This window comes from Megascapheus bottae, chromosome 2 (genome assembly GCF_031878675.1).
Source record: "Megascapheus bottae isolate mThoBot1 chromosome 2, mThoBot2.hap1, whole genome shotgun sequence".
In the NCBI taxonomy this organism is placed as follows: domain Eukaryota; kingdom Metazoa; phylum Chordata; class Mammalia; order Rodentia; family Geomyidae; genus Megascapheus; species Megascapheus bottae.
This window is the reverse complement of record NC_143510.1, coordinates 68,481,598-68,498,259: the sequence shown is the minus strand read 5'-3', so window position 1 is coordinate 68,498,259 and position 16,662 is coordinate 68,481,598. Positions and strand designations below refer to the sequence as shown.

Here is a 16,662-nt window from a genome sequence, read left to right as displayed (position 1 = left end):
ATCAACACACTTCTATTTATAACTACATAAATACATATGTGTAACATGTTACTAAATGTAGGACTGTTTGAGAAAATTGGGGGAAGAGAAGAGTAGAATATGAATAATATCAAAATACCTTGGATCTGTGAATGAAGATGGCATAATAAAATTCACTGATGTTGAACTAGGTTATTGAAAATAGGAGTCAGTGGGGACAGGGAGATGAGAATAAGTGAACAGGTCTATGATCAGATTTGTGTATGTGAGTATGAAATACTAGGTGAATCTTCTTCAGACAATATATACTAAAACATGATCAGAATATAAAATAGGAAGTGGTACTGTGGCTCAAGGGATAAGGCCGTGGCCTTGAGCTGAAGAGCTCAGGGACAACGCCGAGGCCTCGAATTCAAGTCCCACAACCAACAAAAAAAAAATGTTCTCAGTACTATGTAACTGTAACTTCTGTGTTCATCACATTAACAATAAAATAAAATTAAAAATATTTATTTTTTATTGTAATTAGTAAAAGGGTTACATGATATTTGCCAGATAGAAGGTGCATTAATTCATATACATTGATACCCTTTCACATGTCTTGGTACCCGTTTCCCTCCCCCCCCACACCCCACACCCGTCTTGGTTTTCCCCCCTTCCCTATGAAATTTCAAATATCCAAATACAAATAAATTCAATATATCAGATAACAAAGCAAGATACTATACCAATATGAGATAACCAAGGGACAGCAAAGGACATGAGAGACAACATAGTACATTAAGGACAACAATCATTCATTATATGGCTTTTGTTTCACTATCCTGGAGGTCCTTTCAATTAGCTTCACATTATATGGCCTTATGTATCAAGATTTTGCTCTATTGCAGATCTCTGCTAGTAGAGCCCAAGGTTTCTACTGATTATGACGAATGAGGGAAACCATTGAGCCTAAGTTCCTTTGAGTCTGGCTTACTTCACTTAATATGATTTTTTCTAAGTCTTTCCATTTCCTAACAAATGGGGCGATGTCATTCTTTCTGACAGCAGCATAGAATTCCATTGTGTACAAATACCACAACTTGTTGATCCACTCATCAACTGAGGGACATCTAGGTTGGTTCCATATCTTTGCTATGGTGAATAGTGCTGCAATGAACATTGTTGTGCTAGTGGGTTTAGTATGTCCTTGTTTCTGGGTGGTTGGGTAAATGCCAAGTAGTGGAATTGCTGGGTCATAGGGGAGTTCTATGTTTAGCCTTTTGAGGCACTGCCACACTGCTTTCCATAGTGGTTGAACGAGTTTGCAGTCCCACCAACAGTGTAGTAGTGATCCCTCCTGGCCACATCCCCTCCAGCATCTGTTGTCATTCGTTTTCCTGATCCTGGCCATTCTAGCTGGAGTGAGGTGGAATCTTAGAGTTGTTTTGATTTGCATTTCTTTTATGACCAGAGATGTTGAGCATTTCTTCATGTGTCTATAGGCCATTTTTGTTTCTTCTTCAGAGAAGACTCTCTTTAAGTCTTTGGCCCATTTTTTAATGGGATGGTTGTTACTTTGGAGGTTAGTTTTGGAGTGATTCAATTTTTTGAGTTGTTGATATATTTTAGATATGAGGCCTTTGTCCGTTGTTTGGTTGGTGAAGATCTTCTCCCACTCTGTAGGCTTCCTAATTAGTTTACTAGCTATGTCCTTTGCCATACAAAAGCTCTGCAGTTTAATGCAGTCCCACTTATCCAGCCTTTCTCTGATTTGTTGTGATTCTTGGTCCTTATTAAGAAAGTTTCGACCTGTGCCAAGGAGGCCTAGTGTATCTCCTGTTCCTTCCTGTAGAGTTTTCAGTGTGTCAGCTTTTACCTCCAGGTCTTTGATCCATTTGGAGTTAATTCTAGTGCAAGGTGACAAAGAAGGATCCAGCTTTAGTTTTCTGCAGGTGCTTAACCAGTTCTGCCAGCACAACTTGTTGAAGAGGCTGTCTTTCTTCCATTCTATTTTTTTGGCTCCCTTGTCAAAGATTAGGTGGCCATAGGTCTGTGGTTTAATATCTGGGTCCTCAGTTCTATTCCATTGGTCTTCAGGCCTGTTCCTGTGCCAGTACCAAGCTGTTTTGAGAATTATAGCTCTGTAATAGAGTCTAAAGTTTGGTATTGAAATTCCTCCAGCATTGTTCTTTCTGCTAAGAAGTGTTTTTGCTATACGGGGTCTTTTATTATTCCATATGAAACTTTGGATTGCCTCTTCTATTTCTTTAAAGAATGACATTGGGATGTTGATGGGTATTGCATTGAATTTGTAGATAGCTCTTGGCAAGATTGTCATTTTCACAATGTTGATTCTTCCAATCCAGGAGCATGGGAGGTTTTTCCATTTCCTTAGTTCTGCTTTAATTTCCTTTTTTAGGGTTTTAAAGTTTTCATCAAAAGGTCCTTTACATTCTTAGTTAAGCTAATTCCTAGGTACTTTATTTTCTTTGAGGCTATTGTGAAAGGAGTTTCTTTCCTGATTATTGCCTCGTTCCTCTCACTGTTGGCAGAAAGGAAGGCAGAAAAAAGAATATAAAACAGTGGGGCTGGACCCTTGTGGAAAAGATGAATAGAGAGGGCAATAGAAGATAAGAGTAAACAAAATACTTGATGTACACATGTGAGAGTGGAACATTGAAGCTAGTTGAGATTGTGTGGGAAAAGGGAGTAATGAAGGAGTGACAGAAGAGATGGATCTGATCAAGGCATATTGTATGCATGTCTGGGTAAATACAGAATTAACCTCATATATATAATTAATTGATACTAATAAAATGCTGGGAAACTGCTTCTATATGAAGAAGTTATTCCTTCTATATTTATTGTCTGGTTCAGTAAGTATTGTAATTAAATAGAACAAATAGCTCACAGAGTATGCTCAGGTTGTCTTGAGTGATCACTTACTTGCCGTTTTATAAAAACTAGATTTTTTTGTTTCATTTTATTCACTTGGGTTTTACATGCAATTATGTGTTCATTACTTCCCTTGCATTTGCTAAAATAAAAGCTCTTTAAATTTTAATTTTTGGTTGTACTGAAATTTGAGTTTCTCTGAATTTACCTAAATCCCTTTTCAATATCTACTAGCATAACCAAATAAGTAAATGTATTTGTCAACTACTGTAGCTTAGGCATTTGGAAAAAACAAAACAAAACAATAGTGACTAAACAAGAAGCTCTGTTCTTTAAAATCCTAAAGAAGCCTAACTTTCATGCAGTTTTTTGATTAAAAGTGGAAAGGAAAAGAAGAGTATAGGTTTTCATTCAAAGATAATTGTCCTAATCAAAGAAAATATTTTAATGTTTAATGTTCACAAACATTCTTATGAGAAGAGAGTATGCATGGTGTAAGGTTAAGAATCTTATATCTGACATGTTAGGAATCATACTGATTATTAATTAAATATCAGATGTTTTACAATGCTTTTTAACTCTTGCACTTACAGAGATATCTAAAATAATCTCCAGAACATCAGGATCAATTTAAGAGACTTACTGTAATACCAATTTCCTCCTATTCTTTCAGACTATTTAGAAAGCACTTAGTGATTGTAAAGATTTTGCCATCAAGCACAGTGTGTGTGTGTGTGTGTGTGTGTGTGTGTGTGTGTGTGTGTGTGTGTTTGCCTTTTTTTTTTTTGGTCAGTTGTAGGGCTTCAACTCAGGGTCTGGTTGCTCTTCCTGAGCCACTGAAGTGTGATGCCCAGATCTCAGACTCCTAAGTAGCTAGGATTACAGGTTTGAGCTATTGGCACTTGGCAAAGAAGGTATATTTGAACAATGAATCAAATAATTGCTATCAACAATTGCTTATTGAGAAGAAGGCAATAAAACAAGCACAGTTGGATTTCGGTTAGGAAGGCTAATGCCAGAGAAATCATGGAACCCAGGTCGGGGGCTGAATACAATGGTGTCTACACCTGTCATCCTAGCACTTAGGAGGAGCTCAATCGAGGTGGATCCTGGTTCAGTATATTCCTGCATAAAGACAGTTTTGGTACCAGTACAATAATAATAGGGATTTTTTATATTAAGAATATCACCACATAGCCCACCCTTGCCTGAAATTTATAGCCTTCAGGCTCAGCTTCCTAAATGTCCCACCCCCACTAGTTCAACATTAACATTTCTATTTAAAAAAAGTAGAATATTTACAAATATTAGAATCTATTGAAGTATGATGTTCTGTCATTTTATTCATAGAGCTACTTAGACACTTGATAGATTTTTAGGTTTTGTAATTCTGTGTATAACCACAGCAATAATACATATAGCATACAGAAAAAGCAAATAAAAATGGAGAAATGTGGAGATAGATAATACGATACTTGGAGGCTTCGTGTCATTAACATAATCTTGCCCTCATTGAATCAGCTTCCATATTGTAAAGTAATACATTGCAAATTCTATTTAGCATTTCAATTTTTTCCATTTTATTTTTTATTATCAAGGTAATTTATAGAGGGGTTACAAAGTATTTCAAATTTTAAAATGACCCACCAGCTTTGAGTAAGTAAGCTATTGTTCCAAGTATCATAAACTTAATCACTGCTTTTGCCTTTACTATTTGCTTTTTAGCTATCCATGGCATAAAATGATTTAGTGTATTAATAAACTATTATGCTTTTAATATTGGCCAAATTGTTCACTGAATATTCTATCTCTTTTTCTTGCTGTGACTCAATAAGGCTATTCCAGAGCTCTAATAAATATTAGTCAATTATAACTTATTTTGGCAATCAAATGATGTATATTACAGACACTTTGTTAGGGTCAGTTATTGGCTGTTTTACCACTGATTCTGGGACCTGAAAATGGAGGAGAAAAGAAACATGTCAAGTTACAAATGAATAACCACTGAAAGTAAAAGAACATAGATCTATCCTAAAAGATTCATACCTATAAGGTATTGAAGTACTGGGTATGAGAATCACAGTCCACAATGACCCTGGGAAGAAACAGAAGACCTATCCAAAACATAACTAAAACACAAAGGGGAGAGAGGATGTGGTTCAAGTAGAAGATCACTTGCCTAGAAAATGCAAAATTGTATTCAAACCTAAGAAACAACAAAAACAAAACAAAACAAAAGACAAGTAGTACTGAATTATATGTTATCAGGAAAAAATTTCAGAAGTGTGGATATCCACTATTATACTTCTGTTAAAAGGTTTTAATGATATTCAGTATTGTTTTTCACAATATACCTAAATAGATTTTTAACAGCTTTTAAATAAGCCAGAATGCATTCCTATATCCAAGATTAGCAAAATGGTACAAGTAGTTCTTAAATGGCAGATATCTAGAAGTTTCAAATTGAAGTTAATTATTCTGGGAAATGTTCAATTTATTTATCAGGCAAATTTACATTTAAGCTTTTTACTTAGAATTCATTTTGATTAGTATCGTTTTATGTGGTCATATGTACATAGCTATTCAACTATTACAATCCTCTGCTAGTACTGTCCTAAACATATACTAATTATTACAAATGAAGTACCATGGAGGTTATGATTCTTTAGGTATGGCTTCACTTCAAGATTTTTTTTCAAGTCTTTCCATTTCCTTACAAATGGGGTGATGACATTTTTTTTTTCTGCTTAGAAGCATAGAACTCAACATCTCTGGTCATAAAAGAAATGCAAATCAAAGCTACAATTTGAAACCTCATTCCAGTTAGAATGGCCGTTCTCAGGAAAACAAATAGTAACAGATGTTGACAGAGATGGGGACAAAAGGGAATGATACTACATAGTTGGTAGAATGTAACTAGGTTCCAACACTCTGGAAAGCAGTGTAGAGGTTCCTCAAAAGACTACATAAGGCTCCCCTATGATTCAGTAAGCCCACTCCTAAGCATTTATCCAAATGTCCACAAACTAGGCCACACTAATGCTACCAGCACAGTTGTGTTCACTGCAACATTATTTACTATAGCTAAGATATGGAACTAACCCAGATGTCCCTCAGTAGATGAATTAATCCATAAGATGTGATCTACCTTATTGTCTCATTTGTCTCATGAACTACAGTTACTCCTGCTTTTTTATTATTAACATTTAGATAAGGTACCCTTTTTCATCTCTTGACTGTTAACCTATATCTACCCATTCTTAAACAGTAGTTGGTTGACCTTGCATTTTTACACAGTGATTGCTGTTCTTAATGTACTATATTATTTCTCTTCTCATTTGTTGCCCTTTGGTTAATCTCATATTGTGACAGTATCTGACTTGTTTTACCTGGCATATTGTATATACGTTTATTTGTTCATTTGAAATAGGAAAGGGAAGGGGGGAAACAAGATGTTTGGGGGTGGCAGGAGGGAAATGGGGACAAAAATAAAGAGAAGGAGTATCAATGTGTGAGAAGTAATGCACCTTCTATCTGGTGAATATAACTGTAACCCCCTCTATACGTTACAATAAAAAAGATTTCATTTAAAAAAAAAGATTACTATTTAATTGAAATCAACCAATTTCCCCCCTAGATGTCTAAAGATTTTCATTGTTTTTGAATCTTTAAGGTAAACATAGGCTGCTATAATAAACCTACCTTATAAAATACAGTATCAGTTTCGTGGTCATGAATTTTAAAACTATATGTTTTAACAATACCGCCTGGAAGAGGGCTTGGGCTCCATTTTAGCCACACCAAATCAGAAGTATAGTTGATCAAAGTCAAATTTTGAGGAGGTGCTAAGGGCACTGTAGGGAAACACATTAGAAAATTTGTATTCATGAAACTGAGAGCATAGAAATGGCATCATGACTAAGAAGATATAAAAAAAATTGTATTTTTTGGTTTTAGAAGCCACTGTCAAGAGCAGTTACATTTTGGCACATAGGACACAGTAACTCCGAAGTAGCTCTCTGTAGGAAAAATGACTGTGAAGCTTCAAATAATAAAAAAATTAAATTAGATGAATAATGCCAAGTAAGAATGGACAATCACATTCTTTGGTTCTCTATGCCGTTGCTTAGAAGGAGAGAGCAAGCATGAGAAGAAGCATGGGTCTGGCTTACCTGACTCATCTGTATAAAAGAAAAGAGAACTGGAGGGACCAAGTCCTTTTACAGTTCTTGCAGCAGCAAAAAAACTATACAATGTAAATGGTGAGAGCTCTTCCAGTATTATATAGTTATCAGCAGTAACAAAGGAATCATTCCCATGTGGTCCTTGTAAAGTCAAATCGTAACTTATTATTGCACCATTTGGCTTGAGTGGGGGATCCCAAGATAAGAGAATGGAGGTAGAGGAAAGATTTTTGAAAGTGTTGATGATGGGTGACGTTTCTGGGACTGGAAAGGAAAAAGATAATATTAAATGAAACAAAAGCAAATTAACCTTAAAAAAACAAGAAGAAATGATAATTCGACTTAATTTGAATAATACGTCAATTTGAAGAAAGGTAGAACTTATGAAGGTTGAAAGACTATGTGAGAAGGAACAAAATCTAGGTAAGAATACTGTTGCCAGAAGAAAGCAATATAAATGAAGACAGCAATAATCATCTGTTTTGTAAGCAATGAAGTGGTCCAGCCTACCATCTTCTTCAGTTTTGATGTGTAGCTGGGCAGTATAGGTATCAGAGAATCCTTTTTCTGTTGATGGAGTGATTCTAAATATATAATCACTGTATTTTTCCAGATTATCAAAATACATGCTGCTTCCATAGGTAACTAGAGGTGGTTCCACATGACGAGGCATCTGCTGCAAATGCAGTGAAACATAGTAGAATACTACACCGTTTGGCAGAGGTGGTGGAGACCAGCTTACATTTACTGCAGTTGATGAAATGGATTCAAAAGTCAGGTTTCCCACAAGCCCTTCAGGTACTGTGATAGGCGATGAACAAAGCATGAAAGATAATCAGTTATTGGAACTACAATTTACACTCATAAAATGGATAGTTTTCTGTTAGGTTATCAGCTCTTACATTATTTAAATGCAGATGTGATGAACATGTATGTTAAATGCCCTCTACTAATTTAAAACTGTCAAAAGATGTCTAGTCATATGTGTGAAAATTGTTTTATATAATGTTTTTTACTGGATTTTTTTCTGTTACACTGAGATGTTGGGTATATGTTTGTGTAACTGTATAAAATGTATAAAAATGTTCATATTTTGGGAATTAAGCAATATATTAACTTTTTTGTGAAGAGTACCTTATTAGTTCTATGAAGGAAGTGCTCAGAGTCAAGGTTAACTTGCTCAAGATTATGTTGTTAGTGAGAATAATTCATACTATTAACTATTTCTGGTTATCAATAACAAAATCTCTCCATGACATCACCAACCCATATAAGTATTTCAAAATATTGCTTCCCAGCACTCAGGAGACAGAGATAGGGAACATCTTGCTTTGAGGACAATGAAGGTCGGAGTACTATTACTAAAATTGATAAGATACCTTTTTGGAGATATCTACATTTAAAGAATGACTGAAACCTCTTGAGGGATGACTGTATTCTAACGTAAAAAGAAAAGAAAAGAAAATGCTTTCCTAAAACAGAAGCAATTGCAAGGAAAATGAGCAGGGACCCAATTTCTACCTAGTCCCAAAACTGAAACCTAGAAAATGCCAAAAGCTCCAATCTTTCCACTTTTCTAACACTACACAGACAGGATTCTGCACAAACTTCATGCAAGAAATGTCTTAAGACAGGATAGTATGAGAATGTTAGTCACAAATGCAATAAGCCCAAATGCTGAATTAAATCTACGTAGACTCAAAGTCTAAAATGGAAAGAAAGTTGCTGCAGTAGTTTTTAAAAAGGAGTTCCTAAAACAGACAAGTATATTTGTGATTAGAAAAGTTAACCACATTAATAGAAGTATTTTTCATGCCCATAACTGGATGAATGGCTGACATCCTTCAAAGCAATAAAAGCAAGAGAATTTTTATGAAAGCAAGGTAACAGTTTTCATGGAGAAAATAATTTTAGAACTATATCAAATACAATGTAAACTTCTATGGTAAATAAATAAGTTGAAAATAGATTTTGCTACTAAAACCCAAGCATAGCAAGTTTCTCAAATCATTATTAAAAATTCAATAAATCCAAGGAAAGACTAATAAATGCTTTCATTTACATACTGTCTTGATCTGTGTATACTTGAATTATATCACTGCTTTTATTCCCGTTTCCAACTGAAGTACTTGCTGTTAACCAAAAAGTATAGTGGCTGAATATTGCCAGTTTATCTATTATTGCAGATAAGGTCATATTGTCAAATTCATTGTTTACTTCATGGAGTGTGAAATTCTGAAAAATAAACATATTGTTTTAATAGTTCAGCATGCATTTCTAGATGCATGAATGTTTCAAAATAAGTATTATTTATACATTTTCTTCTATTATATTCATGTATTTTTAAAGATCAGCACTGAATTTTCTGTGTGTGTGCTAGTCCTAGGGCTTGAATTTGGGGCCTGGCCATTGTCCCTGAAGGTTTTCACTCAAGGTTAACACTCAATCATTTTAGCCACAGCTCCACTTGAAGAGTGCCACTGACTTTCCCATCCAAGTCGCTTTCAAATCAGTCCTCAAATCTCAGCCTCCTGAGCAATTAGAATTACATGTGAAAGGGTATCAATGCATGGGAATTAATGCACCATCTATCTGGCAAATATCATGTAACCCTTCTATTAGTTACAATAAAAAATATATGAAAAAAGAATTACCATTATGAGGCAATGGTGTCTAACTAACATTCAGTATTTGTCTTGCAGCAATTAAAATGAAAATGTTTTATATGAAAAGATGAATAGATGATAGCAAGGTTTTATTGCCAAATCAACATATAATATAGTAAAGAGCAAAAATTGAAATATTGAGCTGTTGACAAAAGTCACATGCCCAAGGGAGAGCTCTTCCCTCTGTGCTTTGGCTGTCAATTTTCCTTATGAAACATTAGTAGTCTTCAAAGCATTAGTTATTTTTTCTGGACAGTTTGGGAATGTTATAAAACTCAGGTTTTTTTTCTTCCCATCAATAATAGGGAAAGTATGGAGGTGTCTGTTTCTTTTTACAAAGAATTCATAGAATTTATTACTAGTTATCTTTAGTAACTGTTCCTCTGACTACATTTTGCAAGGAGTGAAGAAACGAAGTTAAAGGTTTTGTACTATACCAACCAAGGAACATTTCTAGGTTCTTTTGCTTGACTCTAATGATAGTTATTGCGCAATACATTTTTCACATGTGAAGTATTAGTGCAATTATTTCCTTCCTGACCAAATTTTAAATACAAAGCACGGTTCCAAACAAGATTAATCCTAAAATAAAAGAAAAAATAGCCTTTGGAAGCATGTAGGTAGGGAAGCTTGGTGGTATATAGCTTTAATTCCTGCACTTAAAAAGCAAAGTCAAGAAGATTGTGAGTTCAAGGCCAAACCAGAGTATAAAGGGAGACCTGGTCATCCACAAAAGTCCAATCTGTATGAGTAATTTAATAGCAATGGCTATTTCTGATGAGCAAGTGAATCATTCTAATTTATGTAAAGCCTTTTGAATTTTATAGGTCGAGATTCAAGTCCTGATAGAGTAGCTCAGCATAAATGATCTAATCTCAAAGGTTTCCTTCCCTAAGCTATAAAATGAGAATAATGGTTTTCACTTCTCAGAGAGCTCGAAAATCAGCTTACAAAGACACACGTAGAACAACCAATGCCACGTCTGGCACTCAGTAAAAACAGTTTATGTGTTCTTTTCACTTAAGTAAATCATAAACATCAGTCAATTTGACTTAAGTTTATAGCAAGAAAGCTCTGAAATTTAGCAAATTAAATAAATAAGTTTTGGAAATTCATTTGACAATATATGAGGGGAAAATGAATGAATACAATAAAGAACTAACTTGATTTTGTGGTGACATTTATGGAAATCGACATTTTAAAAGACATAAAAATCTCACACAAAATAAGATCTATGAATTCTATTGCCTTTAGTATATCTACTTTATGCATAGAGTAACTGGTATATATAGAAGACAACTTACAGTATCAATTACTTAAGGAGTTTTGAATACATTATAATTATTCTTCTCATAGGATTTACACTAATTACATGTCCTTGACTAGGGAGTAATGAATGATTTTTAATCACCCAGAAATCTTTCCTGCTAGATATGTGACTTAGAATACAAAAACACATAACAAATTTATAAATTAGTTCAATTAATCAGAGGATTATTTCATTCATCTACTCAGTGTATTATGTTTGCCCAGCCATCTTTTTTGCTCAAATTAACTAAATGAAGCTTAATTTGTCTTTTTCATGGAAATATAGTCATACAGTATTTAGTAAAAGCTTCTATATTATTATAATCTATTAAAGTTCATTTACTATCTTAATATTGAGCATTATGTCAGGCACACTGAAGAGACAAGAAATCAGTTGGAAGAAATTAAAATATAGAAAAGTTACTACCCTAAAAAAAAGAAAAAGAAAAGTTACTACCCGACTCTAAGGCCCAGCAATCCCACTCCTTGGCATTTACCCAAAAGTCCAGAAATAAGGACATACTAAAGCTACTAGCACAACAGTGTTCATTGCAGCACTATTTACCATAGCAAAGATATGGAACCAACCCAAATGCCCCTCAGTAGATGATTGGATCAAAAAGATATGGTACTTATACACAATGGAATTCTATGCTTCCATCAGAAAGAATGACATTGCCCCATTTGTAAGGAAATGAAAAGACTTGGAAAAAATCATATTAAGTCAGACCCAAAGGAACACAGGTTCAATGGTTTCCCTCATTTGTCAGAAAGAGTATAAACCTTGGACTCTCCTAGCAGAGGATGACAATAGTGCAAAAGCTATGCACATAAGGTCATATAGCATGAGACTAAATGAAAAAAGAATTCTAGAATATGGAAACAAGGGGTTCATATTCATGATTGTTGTTCTTAATGTTATTTCTTTTCTCTTTTTTTCCCTTACTCTCATGTGTTTACTCTATCTGACTTTGTTACTTGGTATATTATATACATTTACTTGTTTATTTGAAATAGGAAAGGGAAGGGGAGAAAACAAGACGATTGAGAGGAGTGTGTGTGAGGGAAACAGACAAAAACATGATAAAGGGTATCAATGTGTGTAAAGTAATGCATCCACTCCCTGACAAATGTAACTGTAACCCTTCTATATATTACCCCGATAATAAAATGAAAGAAAAAAGGAAAAGTAAAATAAAGTTACTACCCTATAGCAAACAAGGACAATAGATGGCTAAGTAGTAGAATTATCAAATTCCCCAAAGAAAGATCTTTTACTTCATCCTGGAATGTTCTAAAATTGTAACTGCATAGCAAAAATGTAAGCCTATTATAAATAAATAACATTGTAAATATTGTATATCTATTGGACACTAGTCTAGGGTACATAAGGGAAAGGAAAGGTGTTTTATGTCAGTTTTCTTTAAAATCTTTGATTTGGCAAAGGGAGCTAAAACAAGCAGTGGAAATACTTGAAACACGTGGTATAAAGGATGATGCAAAGTTCTATGGAAATGGGAACGTAGAAAGAGAAAAAAAGCTCTCATTGTGAGGATTTCTAGTATTCTAACAATGTAAAATAGAAAAACAGGTACTGAACATCTTATTTTTGACATTAATTTTCAGAATACATTAAACCAGAATGAACGCAAAGAATATGAGGCTAGACTTCTGAAATGTCTTAACATCCTTAGCCTGTGCCTTGCAGCTGTCCCACTTAAAAGCATTCTTAAGATAACTTAATCAAAGTTCAGACGTATTCCAGGACAGATGAATTCCAAAATGGATCATATTATATGCCCAAGTGCAAATAGGAGTTTTAGAAGATCATGCTGAAACCATAGTCATGTCCATGGTTGGGTATTAAATGTGGAGAGATAGTCAAAATATGATTGTGATAAGCTGCAAGTATATTGTACAGTTTTTAAAGCATTCCTAAGATCTAGAATTATAAGTCCCATTTATCATTGCCTTTTTTGATGTGGGAAAGAAGAAAAATTTCAATATGAATGCATTTTATAGTATAATGTAATATTGTCAAATTTATAAAAGTGAGGGAAAAATAAGTTATCTCATTAAGTTGTCAACCTTTCTTTTTAAAAAAAATTAAAATAGAACAGCCCAAACTGCTTGATACACATAGAAGACTGGATTCTTGTTTTTCTTTTCATGTTTATGGTAAATGCTCTTATATCATTAAGAGGTCTTGTTATATGGAGTTTTTTTATCTTTATAGGAACCTCTGTGTAGCCATCAATTAGTCTGTCTAGCATCTATCTTTTTCCTTTTTAGCATAAAATTCTAAATAGTTGGACAACCCTACTTTTAGAGGATAGAATGTATACAAACCCAAACTTTGGACTTTTGTTCTCTGTGGACTTTGCTCTGAGATGGCCTGTGAAATACTACCCTTCCTTACTCCTGAGCAGACACTGCACTATAGCCAGCCTTGTCTTAATTATAGAGACTGTCAGTCCCAACAAGTGACTCTAATCAAGGGCTGGAAGTGACAAATGGGATTAGAAAGTTCAGGAAAAGAAATATGTCTCCTCTCCTTTTACTTAAAAAATTATGCAAAGTTTCTGGGCACTGGTGGCTGAAAAATACAAACCTAGCTTCTCAGAAAACTGAGAATAAGAACTTGACACCAGTTCAAGCTGAGACTCTTACCTGCAACTAACTAGCAAATATCCAGAAGTGAAGCTATGGCTCAAGTGTTAGTGTGCCAGCCATGGGCAAAAAGGCCAAGGGAAAGCCCACTAGCCCTTACTTTAAGTCCAAGTAAAAGCACAAAGGGAAACAGGGGAAGGGAAAAAGAAATAAGAATTTCCAAGTCACAGTCAATACACAGATGCCATTTCCTACTTGTGAAATATGCACTCTATAAGTATCTCCCACAGTAACATTTTTCAGACTATATTCTAATTCTCCCCACCTTTGATTCACAGGCACTCTAACTTTGTTCTTTCTGTAGATATTTAATTGGCAAACATAATACAATTCTTTGAAAATTTTAGGAGAATCTGGAAGGGAAAACTGGGAGAACACAAGGAAAGAGCTGACACTATTCAAAAAGAAAAGGGTACCAAGACATGTGAGAGGGTATCAATGTATGTGAATTAATGCACCTTCTATCTGGAAAATATCGTGTAACCCTTTTATTAATTACAATAAAAAAGAAATGCATTCATTACCTGATTTATGTAAGTATAACTCCTCCATACATCACCTTTACAATAGCAAGTTTAAAAAGCATAAATGAACACCAATGTGTATGTCACATATATGTGTGTATTTGTATAGATGTGTGGAGTGGGAGAGAAAAAAACTCTAACATTTCTCTACTAAATTTCTCTGTCAGTGTGACTTGTATACCATGCCTTTTGCACAATTGTCAATATAATGTACATAATTGATTAAAATGTCAAGGCTATATTATCAACAAATTTAAAGGATTTAAATATTAGGAGAACACTTGGGTCTTACCTGCATAAAAGTTCCTGAATGATTTCTGTAGTAAACAGAATAATATTGTATAATGCCATTTGGTTTTGAAGGAGGTGTCCAAAAGAGAATTATTGACGAGGAACTCAGGTTTACGTAATGAAAATCTTTGGGAGGATCACTGGGTGCTGAAGAAAAAGCAGAAGAATGGAGACCTACACTTGTAGCCACCAGTCCTTAAATTTTACTGGCAACTTTGATATGTTAAAGTGGAGATATTTGATTTCTGAAGACACTCATACCAAGAATATCTGTTTATATTTTAGAAACAAAAATGAAATCCATAAGACCCTTTGTGCCCTTCCACTTACATTCTATAATTTAAAAATCACAGATTCCTTATTGGCTTTAAGACATGTCCATTGTTCTGGATTTATAAAAAATGTTATAACAAGTTTCCAATGTAACGTATGACATTAAATCCCAGGATAGCTTAGACTGTCAAAACAGACTACTAAAGACAACTAAGAGCATTGTGTATTATTTTCTTTCATTTAACATACACATAAGATGCATATCATAAATCATTTTCAAATACAAATTAAGGTAATCCATTTGTGAAGTAGATTTTATATTGTTTCTGCACCATGGATGGAAATTGAACCACAGACCATTTCTCTAGTTTTACCAACATTGCATCATTAGAAAAGAGGAAAGATTGTATAACCAATCAATGAGAACATTAGGGTAAAAATACCTTTTTTGTTGTTTTGTTTTTTGCCAGACCTGGGGCTTGAACTCAGGGCCTGAACACTGTCCTTGGGCTTTCTCAAATTTAGAGGTTAGAGTGCTATCACTTGAGCCACAGCAGCACTTCCAGTTTTTTTTTTTCTACGTATGTGGTGCCAAGAAATCAAAGCCAGGGCTTCTTGCATTCTAGGCAAGCACTCTACCACTAGGCCAAACTGCTGGCCCTAAAAATACATTTTGATATTATTTTTTCAGATCAGAATATTCATGGGATTAGATTCCATCAGCAGGAACTCACCTCCCTCTGGTGTTCTGAAGGTAATGATAGGGCTCCTTATTTTCCCATCACCAAATCTGGTGCTACCTGTTACACAGGCACTGTAGTCAACATTATAGTCCAAATCTGAAAATTCTAATGATGTTTCAGTGACATTAGTAGCTTTTAATGATGAGTTATCCCTGGAGTGTGTCGGGGTTGGGGGGAGAAAGAAACAAATGCTGTCAGTAAAATGGACTTTTTAATTAAAACACCAAAATGTACTTTAGGAGTCCAGTAAGTGCATTTAAAGTAAACAACATTCATATGCAGAAATTTATCCATCTAGGATAAAGATAAGGATGATGAAGATGTCACTTACATTGGATTAATGCAAATGGTAAGTTTTAGAATACTGCAGTTCATTCATTTGATTTGCTTTCAAGTACATTCAATAACCCAATCAAGTGCTAGCAAGGTGTTCACTTTTTACAGTTTATTTTATAGGTTTTATGAATCTTTGGTGTTTAATCTCACCAACTGGATCAGATTAAGGAGCATTTAGGAATTAGTGGCACACCTGTAAGTGTATCTATAAGGATTAATTTAGTAGGGAAGATTAAGTAGGGTGGGGAAGACTCATTATCCTTTAAGGGAAAGAGACAAGAAACAACCAGCATAGCAATCTTTCTCTGCCTCTCAGCTGCCATGGGGTGAGCACTAGGTCACAAAGAACATTCTACAGCCTAATAGCACTGTTTCTGTGTTTGGTGGATGGGGATATGTATTTTTTTTTATAATTGCTGCACAAATTTTTGTTCATAAATTGTTTCCTATCTCAGAGTAGCATCAAGTTCATTGTAATCAGCAATGATCTCTAAAGATTTTTTGTTTGCTGGTTTTTGCTGGTAATGGGGCTTGAACTTAGGGCCTGAGTACTTTTCTAAAGATTTTGCACTCAAGGATAGTGCTCTCTACCAGCAGAAACTGGAGGAACTGGTGCTGTGGCTCAACTGGTAGGGCAGTAGTCTTGTGCTGAAGAGCTCAGGGATAAAACCCAGGCCCAGAGTTCAAGCCACACAACTGGGGTGGGGGGGAGAAACAAAGGCATATTTCAAAGTGTTTAATGAGGAGCAAACCTGAACGTACAATCTGGAGTCAATTGTCAGTTCACAAGGGATTTGAAGATATCATCAAA

At 34.7% G+C, this 16,662-nt stretch overlaps 1 protein-coding gene across 1 annotated transcript in view; it reads right to left on the bottom strand.

Annotated features, from left to right (window-relative positions):
* Ptprq (protein tyrosine phosphatase receptor type Q) overlaps nucleotides 1-16,662 on the bottom strand; it is a 162,226-nt gene that overhangs the window by 88,949 nt on the left and 56,615 nt on the right. Inside the window, exons 18-23 of the mRNA XM_090357310.1 lie at nucleotides 15,507-15,667; nucleotides 14,501-14,646; nucleotides 9,107-9,275; nucleotides 7,551-7,841; nucleotides 7,029-7,304; nucleotides 6,559-6,710 (exon numbers count right to left, since the gene is read on the bottom strand). Of these exons, the coding sequence (XP_090213436.1) occupies nucleotides 6,559-6,710; nucleotides 7,029-7,304; nucleotides 7,551-7,841; nucleotides 9,107-9,275; nucleotides 14,501-14,646; nucleotides 15,507-15,667 (1,195 nt within the window). The remainder of the gene's footprint in view (nucleotides 1-6,558; nucleotides 6,711-7,028; nucleotides 7,305-7,550; nucleotides 7,842-9,106; nucleotides 9,276-14,500; nucleotides 14,647-15,506; nucleotides 15,668-16,662) is intronic.